Consider the following 17773-nt stretch of genomic DNA (forward strand, 5'->3'; position numbering starts at 1 on the left):
ACTAGGCAGCACGGGTTAAAATTATGGGGAGCACTTTAATCTCCTGGAAATAGATAAATTGTTACTGCAGTTATGTCATGGCTTAACTATCCATTTTGCCAATGTGTTTTGTAATACAGTATTATTTTACTCTTGTAGAAAATTGTAGGAGAGACATATGCTAGTCTTTTTACTTTGTTGAAATTTGTAATAGGTATTCTACTATAGCATAGGATTGTATTTGTTTATTTATTTATTTACCATTAGCACAGCTTCACCATACATTGTGATTCACATAAGAACAATCTCAGTACAGAAAACACATTAGTTAAAATGGTGTACGATCAATATTTACTGAGAAAAAGTCACTTAGACAAACAATACAAGATAGAAAAGAGGCTCTATATATTTGGGTACACATACAAATCAAATACTGATCCTGAGCCACTTTACAGTCTTCTCTCAAACAGGTATGGATTTATGTATGTAAGCATTAAATAAATAAACAAATACTCTAATGTGGGAATACCACCTAACTCTATGTGCTATAGAGGCTGAGTCATAAATTGGTTGTGACATGTGCAAGACAATACATTTATTTCACTTCATAACCTTTCTTCATTTTAATGACAAGATGACTTTCAGTAAACAGCATCAGTGCTGACTGAAGAAAGGTGTTACTTTTACTTATCCAGTCCTTCCTTTGTATGCTTGGAAATGCAACAACTGATATAACATTATAGTGCATTCATACCATTAAAGGTAAAGGTAAAGGTTTTCCCTTGACAGAATGTCTAGTTGTAACCGACTCTAGGGGGCAGTGTTCATTTCCGTTACTAAGCTGAAGAGCCAGCATTGTCCGAGGATTACTCTGGTGGTAATGTGGCTAACATGACTGCACTGAACGGTGTTTACCTTCCCACCAGTGTGGTACCTATTTATCTACTTGCATTTTGCATGCTTCCAAACTGCTAGGTTGGCAGAAGCTGGGCTAGTGACAGGAGTTCACCCCATCATGCAGCACTCAGGCCTCAAACTGCCAACCATACAATCTTCTGATTGTCAGAATTGGCATCTTAACCACTAAGCCACCATTAACATCATGGAAAACTGGGGATGGGGTGGGGAGGAAACATTAAGACTAAGACAGTGATGAGCAAGCTCCAGAGGTCCAGGAACAAGTTTTCCATTTTCAGGACACACTCTGTGAGCACCATCAAAATCTCCAAATGAAAAAAAAAAACGTGTTTTTTTAAATTATACTAAATGTAGGTGTATGGAAGTTACTTGTTTTAGAGCGGAATCACACTCCTTTTAAAAAAGAAAACGGCAGAAAAAAGATATAGGGTTGAGAGGCTCCATGGGCCACAGAATGTAGACCACTTAATTCTCATGTATGAATGGGGAAAGAATTACTTGAGTCCCTATATTGGGAGAAAGGTGGGATATAAGAAAATAAAATAATATTTCCTATTTCACCAGTCTCTATAACTTCAATTGTTAATTATACAGATGGAGAACAAAGACCAAGATATGATTTACAGTATTTTGATGTTTTAATTATAGTTCCCCCTCTTGAAAAATAAACAATCAACAACAAAAAACCCACAATAAATAAGTTTACTGTATTTCTTTTTTTAAAAAAAGCTTGGAAAAAAATTACCATTTTATATACCAAAAAATACCCCCCAAAATATACCATTTTAGACTACAACTTCCAGAATCCAATAATCCATTGGGGGATTATTGTTAATCCTCCAATTAACAATGGGGGGGACCAAAAACATCTAAACTCTGAATTAGACATGTGGTATTCTTTGTCACTTCACTAACCCTTTCCATGTGCATCAAAACTGAGTAAAAATAAAGCACTGAATCCATGTACAAATCTACCTTTGCATTCAGTTTAATATGATTAAGATATGATCAGACAATGAGCTACTTGCAAAGAAACTTTTTGAAACCTTTTTGAGACCTCAAATCCCAAACACACCATAGAATACAAATATTGTGTACACATGAGATGTGGCCTTACCTAAGCCAGTGTATGTTAATACTAGTTTTCGTAGGCCCAACAGCACATGGAATTATTGTCCCACAGCCATAGTATAAAGGCCAGCCAGATCCCAACCCTCATTCAGAAGTCCCAAATGGTCATATACTAATAAATGATAAGCAAACACATTAGATTTCTAATTTAATCTTTCTGCTGCTCATTTTTGCTTAAGATAAGCTTAGTAAAATTCAAAACATGTATTACTATTATGCACAGAAATGGCACAGTTAAAATATCATCTTATGTATTGACTCCATCTCAGACCAAGGACATGGCTATACTACTGAACAGAATGTTCAAAAATATAAGCAGGGCTTAGGGCTGTCATTCTGTCTGCAGAGCTAGATAGTGTACTTAATTTAAAAAGGAATAAAATTGGAAGCTATTAACTACAAAATGCATTGCACGAATCATGCAGGATATGTGAAACTACACATAATGACAGAATTCATATTCATGAATGACAAGGATGATTCTATATTAAAAATACAAATGAAAAATTATACATCAATCCCAGAAAACAGGCCCATAAACATTTATTCATTTCAACTTAACTAGGTCTAACTATTTTTCTCCAGTATCAGTAATACTGAAACCACATGTTGGCTCTAGGTGTGGGCAAGGACTGGAGAATGTGGTCTTCCCCATCTCCTCCGAACACCAGCCCCACCGGCTCACTCCCATGTTACATAGAGGATTAGATAACCATTTTGAATGGGGTGAGCTAGAATGCTATAGTGTATGGGGCAGGACTTCCCTGAAAACTGGACGGTGTCTACTAACAAACATGTTGAAGTTATTTTTTTAAAAAAAAATCTTCATTAAACATGCCCAAATTTTATAGTATAAAACTATATGTACAAAAAAACACATAACTTATATACATTAAACAGAACACACACACAAACACACACAAATGGGATGGTGGTGGTTATGCAAATGACTCCCCACTTGCAAGTCCTTGGTTAGAATTATCTATTTATTCTACTTCCTCTATTGTATTACTTTATTGACTTCTTCCTATAAATCCATTGTATTATTATATAATATCAAATAATTATTTTGATATTATATACAGGGGTACCCCAGGTTACGAAATTAATTCGTTCCGCCGCCGCTTTCGTAACCCGGAATACTTCGTAAGGCGAAAAAGCCATAGGTGCTAATGGGGAAAAGCCGCGATTTCGTGTGAAATAGCGCCGAAAAGCACCAAAATTTTCTTCGTAACCCGAAATAACCTTCGTAACCCGGAACAGTTATTTCCTATGGGATTTTTTCGTATCCTGGAAATTTCGTAACGTGGGTATTTCGTATCCCGGGGTACCACTGTAATATAAAAAAATCTAGTTGTCCAGATCTCACTTCTATAATCATTAACTACATTTCTGTTATAATTTACTAAATCCCATTTTTTTTAAAAAAAATATTACAAAATATGTTGGAGTTGTGAACGAAAACTGATGGTGGATCTACTGTGGATTGCTACATCTGAATTGCTTGCTGGTGTGAAAGAGCATTTCATGTGAAACCAGCTTCACCCCAATGAAGTCACTGACTCCCAGTATTGATTTTGCTAGTATAGCTTTACACAAAAGTTTAGTTTCATTCATTCATTCATTCCTCTATTTATATAGCCATCTTATAGAAAATTTATCTGAGCAGTTCATAAATAAATATATTTGCAATCCAAAATCCACAAAGCAACAATATCTTTATGGGTCAGCTCCAAAGCATAAATATATTTGAGATGTTATCTAGTACAACATGTAGCTTAAAACACATAATATCTTTCTTTTTTAAAAAAAAGTATAAAGGGGGGGGGGGGAAATCAAGACATAGTATGTGAATGCCATGTTCTTTCCTTATGAGCAAGAAGACAAGCTAGGTCTGAAGTTGAAGACTTTCACGGCCAGCATCTATATTTTTGTGGGTTTTTCGGGCTATGTGGACGTGTTCTAGGAGAATTTTTTTCCCTGATGTTTTGCCAGCATCTGTGGCTGGCATCTTTAGAGAATGCTGGCATGGAAGCGAATAGGCTATATATACCCTGTGTCATCTTTGGTTGGAAGGAAGTGATTTACATGTTAATCTCTGTGTTGAACAGACCAAGATATATAGATTCATGGCCACATAGCCTGAAAAACCCACAAAACACAAGATCAGTTATTTTACATTTCATAATTATGGGATTTGGGGTTTTTTTTAAAAGGACAGTAAGAATCACACAAATAATTCTGTATGTTGTGTTTCTTATTATTATTTGTTCTGGGTTTTTTTCCCAATAAACAGACTTCTGTAAACAAATAATCTCAAAATTAACTTCCCTTTGGATCCAGTATAGCATTGTTATGCTTCAAAAGGGTCTTCTTTCTACTGGGAATATATACACTATCATACTCTTTTAACAAGATACATCTAGGACAGAAATGAAGGCTTGTCTTCATTTATTGGTAGTACAACATCATGTAGTGGCATAAACATCTTCAGAATTACCTTTTTTTTTTTTTTTTTTGGCCACAATGTCCTCCATGCCCTTAGCAATACCAAATGTTGTCTAGACACAACTGAGGTCACCAGTTCAGGAACATCCCAATCCCTGAGATTTCTGAGCCAGAATGTAAGACTGAGAGCAATCCTAGTGATGTCACAAGGATGTGGCAGAAGAATCTCATTAAGCATCAACCACAGAAACAGAAAACTATCCTCATGATAGCAGGTATATGTGTTCCACTGACACATATAATGGACTTACCTTCCGATCTGGCCAATTATATTTTTCAAATATTGCATCGTAAGTGTCCACAGCACCATCGGTAATCAGCATTATGGCTTGACTGCAAATACTCCCTTGGCCTGTGTGGTTGAACTGGAAAACAAAGAAATAAACAATTTAATGTTACTTGGGTTTTGACACATTAAATGGTACATTAAATGGTCCCCCCATAGGAAAACTGTGCTCTGTTGAGAATTTACATGTAGAAAAATAAAATTTTTGATAGTTGATTTTATTGAGTATAGTGAATACTACCAGTATGCTATACATCCATTGAAGAAATCCCAATTGTTATATTTTACTGAAAGGCATTCCTTTCCTCAAAAGATGAAGTGGTCAATGAAGAACTCATTTGAGGTCTGGCAGCGGGAACAGGGCAGACAGCATTGGGAAACAGGGAGATGTCCCTTCCTTGCATTGATAGCAGAAGCACTGATGGAAACAGCACTGGAGTCACATCAACTGGATTTTAGCCTGTAGAATTTTGCCTTTCCATATCAGGAACCCAAATACCTAGTGGAACATGTTTAGAACCAGGGGGTAAAAAAGGAAACGAATCCAGAAACCAAACCCTATGAGGAATAGTAGGAGTTTAGTATATTTAACCTGGAGAGAAGGAGACTGAGAGGGGTTCTGATAGCCATCTTCATATATCGGAAAGTTTGTCATGGGGAAGATGGAGTAAGGGCCGGTACAGACCATCAAAATACACTGGCTTTCCAACAGCATCGGGTGTGGTGTATGCACGACACACATCCCAGTATCACCCTGAAGCCAGCGTTAAGCCGCTCCACTGCCCACACAGGGGCAGCTTTTCAGTGCTCTGGCAGCACAGTGTTTAGACGCTACACGCCACAGGAGTGCAAAAGAGATGTGGCAGTGGCAGAAAAGGCACCTGGTAGGTAGCCAAGTTAGGGAGAGAATACTCCTTTTGCCACTTCATGTCGCAAAAATTAAAGCAGACAGGAAAAGAATGGTCAAGAAGACAACAGATAAGTGATACTACTGAAAGTGGTGGTCCCTGGGCCAGTGCTGGTACCTGAGCCATTGGTTGTCATTCTTCAGCAAATTTCCAAGAAAGAAAGAAAGAACTGAACTCAATGGGCACAAACCTGGCACACTAGAAAATAATAATTTTTGTTCCTCTACATCATATAGCCTGAGAAGTACTGGTGTAGGAGAAACTGTAGTTGCAATGATATTTACTTTAGGGACTTGTATGATTTCTAGTTTCCAAATGGCAACACTACATATTGGAGAAGTGAAAGGTTCACTGGTTTGTTAAAACTAGCCAAAACATTCCATGAATAATAAAAGTAGAATGTACAACTGGCAAAGGGCCAGTTGAAGGAGAAGGGGAGGCATCACAACAAGGAAACACCATGACACACAATTGGAACGAAAAGGCCCACAACTTTATGGAGTACAGCTGACAGGTAGGGTTGGCCCTAAGGCATGGGTCTATATCTGGCATCAACCAACCCCTGTTGCTCAATGAACCAAATGCCCAGTCAAGACTGGGCCTCGGGATGACAGAAAAGGTGGTAAGTGACTGATCACACATTCACATCTTCGCCCTTTTGTCACAGGGGGATGCAGTTACCCTCACAATGGCAACACCTCAACGCTTCCAACACCCTCGGGTCCCTGTGGGACTCCCAATCCTGCACTCCACAGCACAGGAAGCCATGCCCATCAGAGCCACACCAGCAAGCCTGGCCACATGGCTTTAAATAGGCCAATCCACCAATTGGGGGCAGGGGCAGGCAGGAGTTAGGGAGGCTGCTGCCAGGCAAATAACAAGGTGTTTCTGGCCATAGAGCCCACTGGGAGATGTAGTCCCCAGCAGCAGCCAGACGTCTCACCCGCCCAAGGCCCGGGAAGCCAATTTGGGCCTAGGCTCAGCTCCCAAGAGTGAGCCAAGGCCTGGACCAGGCAGAGATGCTGCCACAGCCCCAATGCCTCCTCCCCCCAGCAACCTGGCCATCCTGGTGAGTCAGACAGACCCTTTTCTCTGCACAAAAGTGGTGGCTGCTCTTTTTGAAACTGAACCAAGGACATTACGCCCCTCTTAAAAAATGGAAAGGTAGTATTAAAATATCTCAGAAATGTGCCATCATTTATTTTAAAACATGGCATTTATATATCTGAACCCATCACATTCTGTAGAATAATTTAACATGTCTTTAAAGCAGGTAATTTAACACTGTAATGAGTAATATTTCGTCATGTGTATCTATAACCCCCCTCCCCAATTTCTATTGAACAGCAAGAGTGATGAAAGTCTTTGCCATAATAATAACAATGAAAAGGCCCTTATGATGAACTACAATTAACTCAGTGATTCATCAGTCAATAATGAAAAGCTGGGTGCATCCTGACATTTGGAGCACTTGGTTGTGATTAACCATCTTCAAAATGTCAAAGAATTTTATTTAATTGGTTGGGATTTTTCCACCCAAAAAATAATCACAGCAAAGATCAGTTTTATCATCAAATAACTGCAGTTGTCATGTGGTAATAGCAGACGATGCAGCATGTCACTGCTTTAGCATATTTCAAAGGCTGGGGGAAATTTGAACAAAGCTCTGTGAGCACATCCCTCAGAATCATTCATACTGAAAGCTCTTAGCTCTTTAACAAACTAGGTAATACTATAATATTACTATGAATTAAAATTAACCTGGTTTAATTACCATATCTATGAATCAGTCTAAAAATGAGATTAACAAACTAATAATACAGAAAAAGGTATGCAACAGAAAGTCTGCTAACCTGTAATTCTCAAAAGCTGATTTATGATGCACATGCTCTTACATAAACTGAAAATTAGCTAAATGATAATTGTAAAAAAGACAGAAAGGTTTCCTTTAATACTATTTGGCAAATGTAAGATAGAGATAAATATTTTTAATTCTTTTCCAGAAAATGAAAACTGAAACAAAGTAGATAATTAAGGGCAGAATGCATTAACTTACATCACTTAGCATGTTGAAGGCTTCAATTAAAGCAATATCCAGCATTCCAATTCCTTTTGCAAAAAGTTTGTCAAGGTGCTCCCTGAAATGCTAGACAGAGAAAGAAAAAGGATTTCAAGCAAGTTATTTATCAAGACTTTACACTAAACCTGCTCTTCAAATCTTAAAGGCCAAGTCTGCTTCTAGCACAGTATCAGGTACCCTTTGTAAAGTTTAAGAAAGCTGGGTCATTTATAAAAGTTCATTTCTTTGCACTTTCTATTTCTGTAATAAAATGGTACACTTTCACCAAAATAGAGGCTTACAACACACCTCTTCCCAAACAGAAGAATATAGAGTAACAATAAAAAGCAAAGTGAACAGTGCCAGGAAAAACAACAACTAAGTGATTTCTAATGATATAAATACAGCTTTGAAGTAAACAACTTTAAAAAGTTAAAAAGCAAAATAGGTTATCTGGAGAGAAATCAGGAGGTTCTTCATCATTCAGGACAATAACCTCTACTCATGATGCTCATAGTAGGCTCCTATCCCAACTATACTTCCGAAGATGTCAGTCCCACTGAAATCCATGGTACTTACATTAGAATAGAGATGCACAGGAGCACTATAAATCTTTCAGAAGAATATATTTTGCCTTCTTTACTTTCTAAATGAGTAAGGGAGCCACAGTTCATAGTTTACATGTTCTTGTCCAAAGGCTGCCTGCTTTTCGATTTTGCTTGACTATTGTGTATCCCTCCATAAGTAGGAGAAAAAACTGACTTTGATTTACAAGCTACCATAGCCGATTAGGTAGAATGAAGAAAAGGCCTTTGTTTAAAAATCTGAAGGCTAATGGGTTACAAAGTTAGGCAAAACCATTTTATTGTCCTAACTGCATGTTCATGAAGTTTCTTAACAATGCTGGTGGGGTACACCACATCAAGGATAATAGAATACTACTAATTGGACACAAAGTCAGACTGCATATTATCAATAAAGCTTCAGGGTAAACCTATAAACACCACAATAATCCAGGTATATGCACCAACCACAGATTCATATGCAGAGGAAATTGAGAAATTCTGTGATGCAGTCCAGGAAGAAACTGACACCATACCATCACAATACTTCAAACTAATCTTTAGAGACTTGAATGCTAAAGTTGACAACAAAGAAGAATGAAAAGCAGTCAGAAGATTTGGGTTAGGAACAAGAAACAAAGCAGGAGAGTATCTGATAGAATTTTGTGAGGCCAACAGTATATTCATTGCAAATACCTGCTTCATACAACCAGATAGGAGACTATACACCTGGACATCACCAGATGGTAAACACCAAAACCAGATAGACTACATAATTGGAAGTAGAAGATGCAGAAGCTCTATCCTTGTGGCCAAAACCATATCTGAAGCTGATTGTGGCACAGACCATAAACTGCTCATAATAAAAATCAGAGATAAGTTGAAGAAGAAAGCAAAAACTATCATTATACCAAAACGTGACCTGAATAACATTTCAGATTAATTCAAGGACAATATAAGAAACAGATATAATGACCGGGAACCTGAAGAACTGTGGACAGAAGTCAAAGACATAATTAAGGATGAATACAAGAAAGCACTAACAGTGGCCAAAAAGAAAGATAAAAAACTATGGATGATAGACAAAACACTTTATGCAATTAAAGAAAGAAGAAATGCAAAAGCAAAGGGAGATAGGAACAAAGCCAGAAGTATGAATAAAACTGTCCAATGTCTGCCGTGGAGGGATAAGGAGAAACACTACAATGATCAATGCAGAGAAACAGAAGAAAACAACAAAAAGGGAAAATGAGTGACTTCTATAAAAAAAAAAATAATCTGAGAAATTAAAGCCAAGTTCCAACGGAGGGCAGAGATGCTCCATGGTGAAAAAAAGAACATAATACAGGTACAAGAAGAAATAAAAAGACGCTTGGAAACAAATTCATAGCTGGATTCAAAAAATTTTGGAATTTAAGTTTAAAATGATACCAGAACTATATTTATTGAATATGGTAAGTGAGGAAGCATTAGAAAGAAAGCATGGGAAATTATTATTCTACTTGATAACAACAGCTAGAATAATATACGCAGCAAACTGGAAAAAGAAAACTCCAATTGATTTTGACAAATGGTGGTTAAAAATTTTAGATGTTTCAGAAATGGATAAATTAACATGTCTGATTCACGGATACTCATGGGAAACTAGCAAAGAGATATGGAAACCTTTGATAGACTTCTTTCATAAAGAAAAAAACATAGAAATAAGTTTGGAATGAAATTTAATAGTTATAATATAAGTAACGACAAAATATATCCAACCCTCTTTCTCACATGCATTTATTTTCTGCAGTGCCATTAATTTATAAATCTCAATTCAAGAATAGCTTGAGTACAATATATTTCTTTAAAAATCTCAATCAAATATGCATTTGAATATTAATTATTATTATCATTATTATTTTCTCCTTAAAGGGAACACCTCCAATTTAAGAACTGAAAAGGAAGGGGATCCCAATGAGGATATACTGCTCTGTAATGTAAAATAATTAAAGTTTAAGGTATGATACTCCAAGTAACAAATCTCTGATGTTTATAATGTTATTTTGTTTCAACAGAATAACAAGTTAAATAAGTAGCAAGTAAGTTACAATAGAATTACAGATAGAACTGATCAAAAAGTATCGCTTTAAGAAAGGAAATATCAGGAGCTTGGGAGGCTCATATTATGTGTTGTTGTTTTTTTTTTTTTATCAAGATGTCTGTTTACTGTGTATAGTTATATGTTGTAAACTTTATTTATATATATGTGTAATTTTCTTGTTATGTTTGTCATGTCCATCTGTTTTACTGGAAAATTTAATAAAGATTAATAATAAAAAAAAAAAAGAAATAAAAAGACGCTGGAGGCAATACACAGAAGAGTTATACAAAAGAGATGAGGGAATGAATGATATTTGGAATGAGGAGTCGTATGAAGACAAACCGCAAGAAGTGAAGTGGAATCTGCAATAAGTGAAGTGTCCATGCTATCCTAAATGAAGTGTCCATGGTATCCTTACCTGTAATAAGTGAAGTGGAATCTTTAGGAAATGGGGAAAAAATAAATCACCAAAAACAGATATCCCAATTGAACTGCTACAGTGCCTACAGACAGATGCAGCTTTAGTGCTAACTGAAATATGCCAACAAATATGGAAAACAAAGTGGTGGCCAACAGACTGGAAACTCGATATACATACCAATCTGCAAGAAAGGAGATACAAAAGACTGCAGCAACTATAGGACAATAGCACTAACCTCAAATGCAATCAAAATAATGCTCCAAATTCTGCAGCATAGACTCCAACCATACATGGAGAGAGAAATTCCGAAGGTGCAAGTAGGATTCAGAAAAGGAAGGGGCACTAGAGACCACACTGCAAACATGCAATGGCTAATGGAGCACACCAAAGAATTTAAAAAAAAAATCAGCTTAGACTACAGCAAAGCATTTGATTGTATAGATCATGACAAATTGTGGAATAAAAGACATGGGTGTGCCACTACATCTGATAGTCCTAATGAGTAATCAGTACCAAGGACAAGAGGCCCACCGTCAGAACAGAATTCAGGGGAACAGACAGGTTCCCAATAAGCAAAGGAGTCAGGCAAGGCTGCATCCTATCACCTACTTGTTTAACTTACTCTTATATGCTGAAAACATCTTAAGAAAAGCAGAATTGGAATCAGAAAAAAGAGGAATGAAGATAGGAGGAAGCAACATTAACAACATATGCAGATGACACCATAATATTAGCGGAAGACATTCAGGAATTGGAACAGTTAATAAGAAAGGTCAAAAATGAAAGTGCAAAGGCAGGTTTGATGCTGAACATAAAGAAAACAAAAATAATGACCACAGAAGAAATACAGAAATTCAATCTAGACAACGAGGAAATTGAAATAGATAAAGAACCCCATATCTAGGATCAAACATTGACCTGAATGGAGACTGCAATCAAGAAATAAGAAGACTAGGAATTGGAAGGGCAGCAATGAAAGAAATGGAAAAGATACTGAAGAGCAAAGACATACAATTGAGCACTAAAGTCAGAATCGTTCAGGCCATTGTATTCCCAATTTCATTTTGTATTCCCAATTACATACAATTCGCAATGTATGGATATAAGAGCTGGATAGTGAAGGAAGTAGACAGAAAGAAAATCAACTCATTTGAAATGTGGTGCTGGAGAAAAGTGCTTAGGATAACAAGAAGACAAAAAAATGGGTTCTTGAACAGATCAGACCAGGGCTCTCCTTGGAAGCAAAGATGATCAAGTTGAGACTATCGTACTTTGGCCACATAATGAGAAAGCACAGATCACTAGAAAAAACAATAATGCTAGGAAAGTTGGAGGGTAGAGGAAAGAGAGGAAGACCACAAACCAGATGGATGGACTCAATCAGGGGGTTTATGGGCAAGGGCTTGCAGGATCTGGGCAGAGCAGTGGAGAATAGGGATTCTTGGAGATGTTTCACCCACAGGGTTGCCATGAGTTGGAACTGACTTAAGGGCAGCTAACAAAAACACATTACAACAAAGAAGATTGCAGCGGCAATGTACTACATGCATTTTACAAAAATGCTATATACCAAGGACTAATTATCTTATGTTGTGTTTCTTTCACTTAAAATGGCTAACTGCATAACAATACCATCTTTTCTTTTTTTCTTCATCTTGTACTCAAGCTATATTGGCTACTGTTGAGCCAAAATGTCACCCATTTTAGAAAACTAGGTGGTTTTGGATCTTGGAGGTGAAACTTGCTGTCACTTCACCAACTCCTCACCAATTGTATTTTCACCAACAAACAAACAAACAAATCCTGAAACAGTGTTCTACCATGTCCCAACATTTTTTTTTCCTGAGGAAATCAAAATGGCCCGCATGAAAGTTAATATTCTCTCAACATGGTACTCTATCATGCATGGTACAGTATCTTTTCTGAGGCACAATGCAGAAAAAAAAATCAGTTGCCAATTCATGCAAGGTAGAAACATGAATGCATTTGCCCTGCCTCTATAATTTCCACTACTGAAAAAAAAATGGAAAAGAATGGAAGTATTTCTACTCCTTCATTCAACCTCATCCTCCAGTACAGCTGACAGTATGAAGGAGCATCTACACTGACAAAAAAAATTAGGCACACCTTGCATTTTTCTGGACCATAGGGACACCACAGCAACTCTGTTAAGTCCAAACACACAAAGCACTTTGAAGTGGCACTGGCACAACCAGCCACACATTTCCACCTGGCAAACTTGTTTCTTTTTCTCTTCCCATCATGCATCAACCTATCAGCCAATAGCCCTTATGGTTTGCCTGTCAATCTATTGGTTCCAGTCTGATGATATGCTTCACCATCCAATTCCCTTTCCCCCTTTGCTGCTCTAGTGAGTAAATAAGCAAATTTCAAATGTACACACACACACACACATATAACAGAGAAAGAAAAAAATGAAATTGCATTTATTCATCTGTCATGCATGAAAATGTCCGGATATTAAATCAATGATGAGGTATTAGATAGGGACACCTCTCCCACTTCCTCTCTCATCCATGATCAGGTGGGATGATTGGAGGAGCAGGGAAGAGTAAAAGCAGGAAGCATGAATGTGACATTTGGGTGGAGAGCAGGAAAAGTGAAGGTGTGCCCCAACTAATCCCTCATTGGTGATCTCATGGCTGGACATACACTGCAGTAAGAAAGCATGGTGATACACACCAGATTTGCTGTACCCAACCAGTCCTGCCCAACAAGAACTCCTCCCGCTATGCCCACTATGGAGCAGAGTCCACGAACATGAACCAACATCCAGATTTTCTGCCAGTGGTGTACTGTTTTGAGCATTGTACTATGACTCTGATAACCAGGGTTCGAATTCCTGCTCAGCCGTAGGAAACCCACTGGGTGACCTTGGGCAAGTCACACTCTCTCAGCCTCAGAGGAAGGCCATGGCAAATCCCCTCTGAACTAACCTTGTAAAAAAAAAATCTGTGAAGGTTTTCCTCAGGGTTGTCATTAGTCAGAAATGACTTGAAGGTATACAACAAGTCCCAAACTTTGAAGATTTTCCAGGGATCTTCCCATATGCACTCTTCAACATATTTTTCATTTCTTTTTTAAATTGCATTTCATTCCATTCCAGACATATACAGATTTCATTTCAAGGCCCAAAGAAGATATTAGCTGCCATTACAATTAGGTTTTTTAAGCAACTATTTTCTGGCCCATTTTCCTCTTAAAATAGTTAACTTCCAATTACATTTAGAAAAAAAAATTGAATACCTAGTCAGCTTTCAGAACATGAGCTACATTTGTCTCTCATTGAGTTAAGTAAAAAAGTAAATATAAAAATCATCTGATGATTACAACACAGAAGGAGTTATATTATTATCCCTTAATGTACCACTATTATATGATAAAGTTACACTACTGCAGAAAGGTGTTAATTACAAGTGTAACTGAATTTTGTATGCAGTTATTATCAAGCTCAGCAACAGTAATATGGTTATAGAATTTGTTGTCAAATATGCAAAGCTGAAACCTTTCCCATATTGATTTTGCCTGTAAAATCATCTCCTATTTTCCTTTAATGGAAACTACATAGCATGAAATAATAAATTCTAAAGACCAAGAGCTTGACCTTTTTCTCCATGTACAATAAATAAATAAATCCATATGTGAAAAAAATTACCCTGAATTTAATAGGAAAAATAATGATACATTGTTAAATATAGTGCCATGAAAGGAAGTTCTATGCTGTAATACCTTATATGAGTTTCCCGTCCTAATTTTTGCCATGAAACATTCTCTCCCCCTTTTCTTTATTGAAGTAATGGATTCACACAGTCTTGTGGATGATAAAATATTATTAAACTTTGATAAGTTAAGGGGGGGACAGATACCAGCTTATGTCAATTTTGAAGCATATGTTGTTCCTGCAAAACTAGGCTAGTTTTCCAAAGCAATTAGTGTAGCTTTAATGTTCACAGTGACCCAGTAAATATGGTTCACGCAGCTCAATATTTCAAAAACACCTAACGGCAAAGTCTTGTTCATCTAAATAAGCAGTTAAGGCATAATGAATTGCATACCTGCAATAATGACCGTGGAAATTTTTTATATTCTAATTTTTCAAAAAATATTTTTTTAATTTTAAAGACACATTAGCAGCATAAAATTAGGATATGAAAATCCATTAGGAATATGAATTTTATGGACCAGAGAGAGCTCTTCAGATTAATACACTGTCTCAATAAAAGTAGTCTTCTGATACAGTCTCTGTATTGAAAACTAGGATGTCTCCCAGTTACACATCCCCCTGCATTGCGTCACCACCATTAAGCAAATTCCATTAACCCATTTTAACCACACTTAATCATATAAATCAACTGTGATAAGTGTACAATCCGCCCTCCCCATATGTGGGGATCCATTCTGTCCCCCCCATGGGGAAAAGAGCTAATGCTCAAGCCCCATAGAAAATAATGGGGTGCATGCTTGCGGTGGTGCACGGGGTATGCGGCGTGAGTATGCTCCCCATTATTTCTGCTGGGGCTTGCCTTCCAAATAGGCCAGCACGCCTATAAAGAGGGCCTACTGTAGATTTTTGTTTAACCATGTTTTTCCACATATTAGCTTTACTGTACCATTCTGTGTGATGCAATAATATGTACCTTAAAAATGCTTTGCATGTGGATAGCAGCATTATATATTCATAGATTTTACACACAGTAGCACCTGAGAGATAGCTGGAGTTTCCTGTTGATGTTCCACCGAAAAGATAATTGTGGAGAAAATACAGATTTTAACTAGCATCCTGACTGGTGTGTTCTTCCATCACCTCTGAAAATTCAGATCAGCAAAGTATGATGCTGATTCCGTTAGCTCTAAGTATTGACAAAGAGCTCCTAGCATCAACCCTACAGCCACACCAAAACCCACTGGCAGAATATTATCTGCCTTGTGCATACAGTTGAAAAATTACTTTTTAATAGCTTGGGTCCAGGCTATTTGAAGGACCATATCTCCCTGTACAAGCCCACCAGGGTACTGAGATCACCTGGAGTGGCTCTCCTCTCTGTCCCACCACCCTCTTAGGTATGATTGGTGGGAATAAGAGAGAGCCTTCTCTGTGACTGCTCCCAAGCTTTGGAACTCCCTCTCTAGAGAGGCCAGGATTGCACTATCCTTACTATCCTTCCAACGCCAGGTAAAGACATTCCAGTGCAGGCAGGCCTTTCAAGCAGAGGACTGGGTTTTAAATGCTGGGCTACCCAAATTTTAATGGTTTGTATTTTAATATATTATATTTTAATTTGTAACTGTTTTCATCCTTAAAATTGTTCAGTCGTTTTTAAATTGTATTGTTTTATACTTGTTTGCCACCTTGAGTCCCTATATTGGGAGAAAGGTGGGCTATAAGAAAATAAAATAATAAAAATAATAATTTCCACAGTTCTGGGGCTATAAGAAAATAAGATAATAAAAATAATAATTTCCACAGTTCTGGGGGTAACTTTTCCTAGCTCTGCTTTGGCATTACAGTAATGATGTTCTCAGTTATCCATAGAGCACCAAGTGAGTCAGAAAAAAGAAATTGTACTCTGGTTGATCATTGCAGTCATTTTTACAACACACACACACAAAATCCTTTTCCTCTCTGTATGTACAGGAAGTGTGATGGGACATTTCAAAAAAAGATTTTATACAAGGAATTATTCTTGGAATGCTTCCAGTGGGGTACAATCCACTTTTGTAACTAAAATTGGGAACACTGTCAGAACAAACTGAGAAATTGCTTTTAGCATTATTTTGGAAGTGATTAGTCTCAAGTGACTATAGGTTGAGCCGTATCTGGTATTCTGATATACAAAATACTCCAAAATCCAAAACTGTCCACATAGGTGGCTGAGATAGTGACATCTTTAGGTCCAAACCCACAGTTCTCTGGAATATGACATCCAAGAAGCTGTTGCTGCATGCTGAAGATCCCAATAGCAGTCTCTATCATTGCTACTGACATGTAACTTGCAGCAAGAAAGGGAATTAGCAGAGAGGGTTAACACTGAAATGGGAACAAGTCATTTCATCTTAAGGCCAAGCAAAGCATGAAACATTAAGTACAGTCTTCCTTATCCACAGATTCTGCAGCAGTGGATTCAACTATCCATGGTTTGAAAACAAATTTTATACATATAAGTCCATAAAGCAAATTTTGCTTTATTAAAGCATTCAACATTTAAAGCTTATTAGACATAGCTAATGAAGAGGACTGGAATCCATGAAAGCTTATGCTAGAAATCTCTTTCTTCCCAGTTAGTCTCACAGATGCTAATGCATTTCTTTATGTCTTCTCAGACTATTTTTCAGTTTATGTTATCAAATGAAAACAGCAAATTAACACTGAAGTCTGTGATAAGTACAAATCTCCAACAGGACAGTTGCCCATTGAGAATACCCCTATAAAAGTGAGTAAAACTCACACAGAATTGTTGCTATAATGATAATGTTCCCCTGTACTTCATTGCATTCAGAAAATCTCACAGCTTTCATTAAGAAGAGATGCTTCTGACAGGTTGTGTAAATTATCACAGATAAAAACAAAGAATAAAATGTAGGTTGCTTACAACTGCTAGTAAATTGTGTTTCTTTTTTTTCTTTCTATTATATAATTCATTCTTTGCTATCTGGTGAATGCTCTCTGTTCACAATAACATAAACATATCTGAAAAATTGCTACTGACAAATGTATAAATGTAACACTGTTTGAAATGTTGAAAATGGATCATACTCATAGCAAATTTTAATGAAGCTATGTTTTCTCCCTTTAAGTCTTCTTTTAGTGGATGCTACCAAATAATTCTTCAAAAGGGTAACTTTAAGTAAGCTTACATGTCCCCATCTTCTGCTCTTTGCTACTGTTTAAAATTTAG

At 37.0% G+C, this 17773-nt stretch overlaps 1 protein-coding gene across 2 annotated transcripts in view; it reads right to left on the reverse strand.

Moving 5' to 3' along the window:
* CACNA2D3 (calcium voltage-gated channel auxiliary subunit alpha2delta 3) overlaps positions 1 to 17773 on the reverse strand; it is a 726617-nt gene that overhangs the window by 363226 nt on the left and 345618 nt on the right. For both annotated transcript variants that reach the window (XM_042453686.1, XM_042453685.1), the window contains 2 exons: positions 7787 to 7876; positions 4788 to 4901 (listed from right to left, as the gene is read on the reverse strand). In XM_042453686.1, coding sequence (XP_042309620.1) covers positions 4788 to 4901; positions 7787 to 7876 — 204 coding nt within the window. The remainder of the gene's footprint in view (positions 1 to 4787; positions 4902 to 7786; positions 7877 to 17773) is intronic.

Source organism: Sceloporus undulatus, chromosome 2 (genome assembly GCF_019175285.1).
Source record: "Sceloporus undulatus isolate JIND9_A2432 ecotype Alabama chromosome 2, SceUnd_v1.1, whole genome shotgun sequence".
In the NCBI taxonomy this organism is placed as follows: Eukaryota; Metazoa; Chordata; class Lepidosauria; order Squamata; family Phrynosomatidae; genus Sceloporus; species Sceloporus undulatus.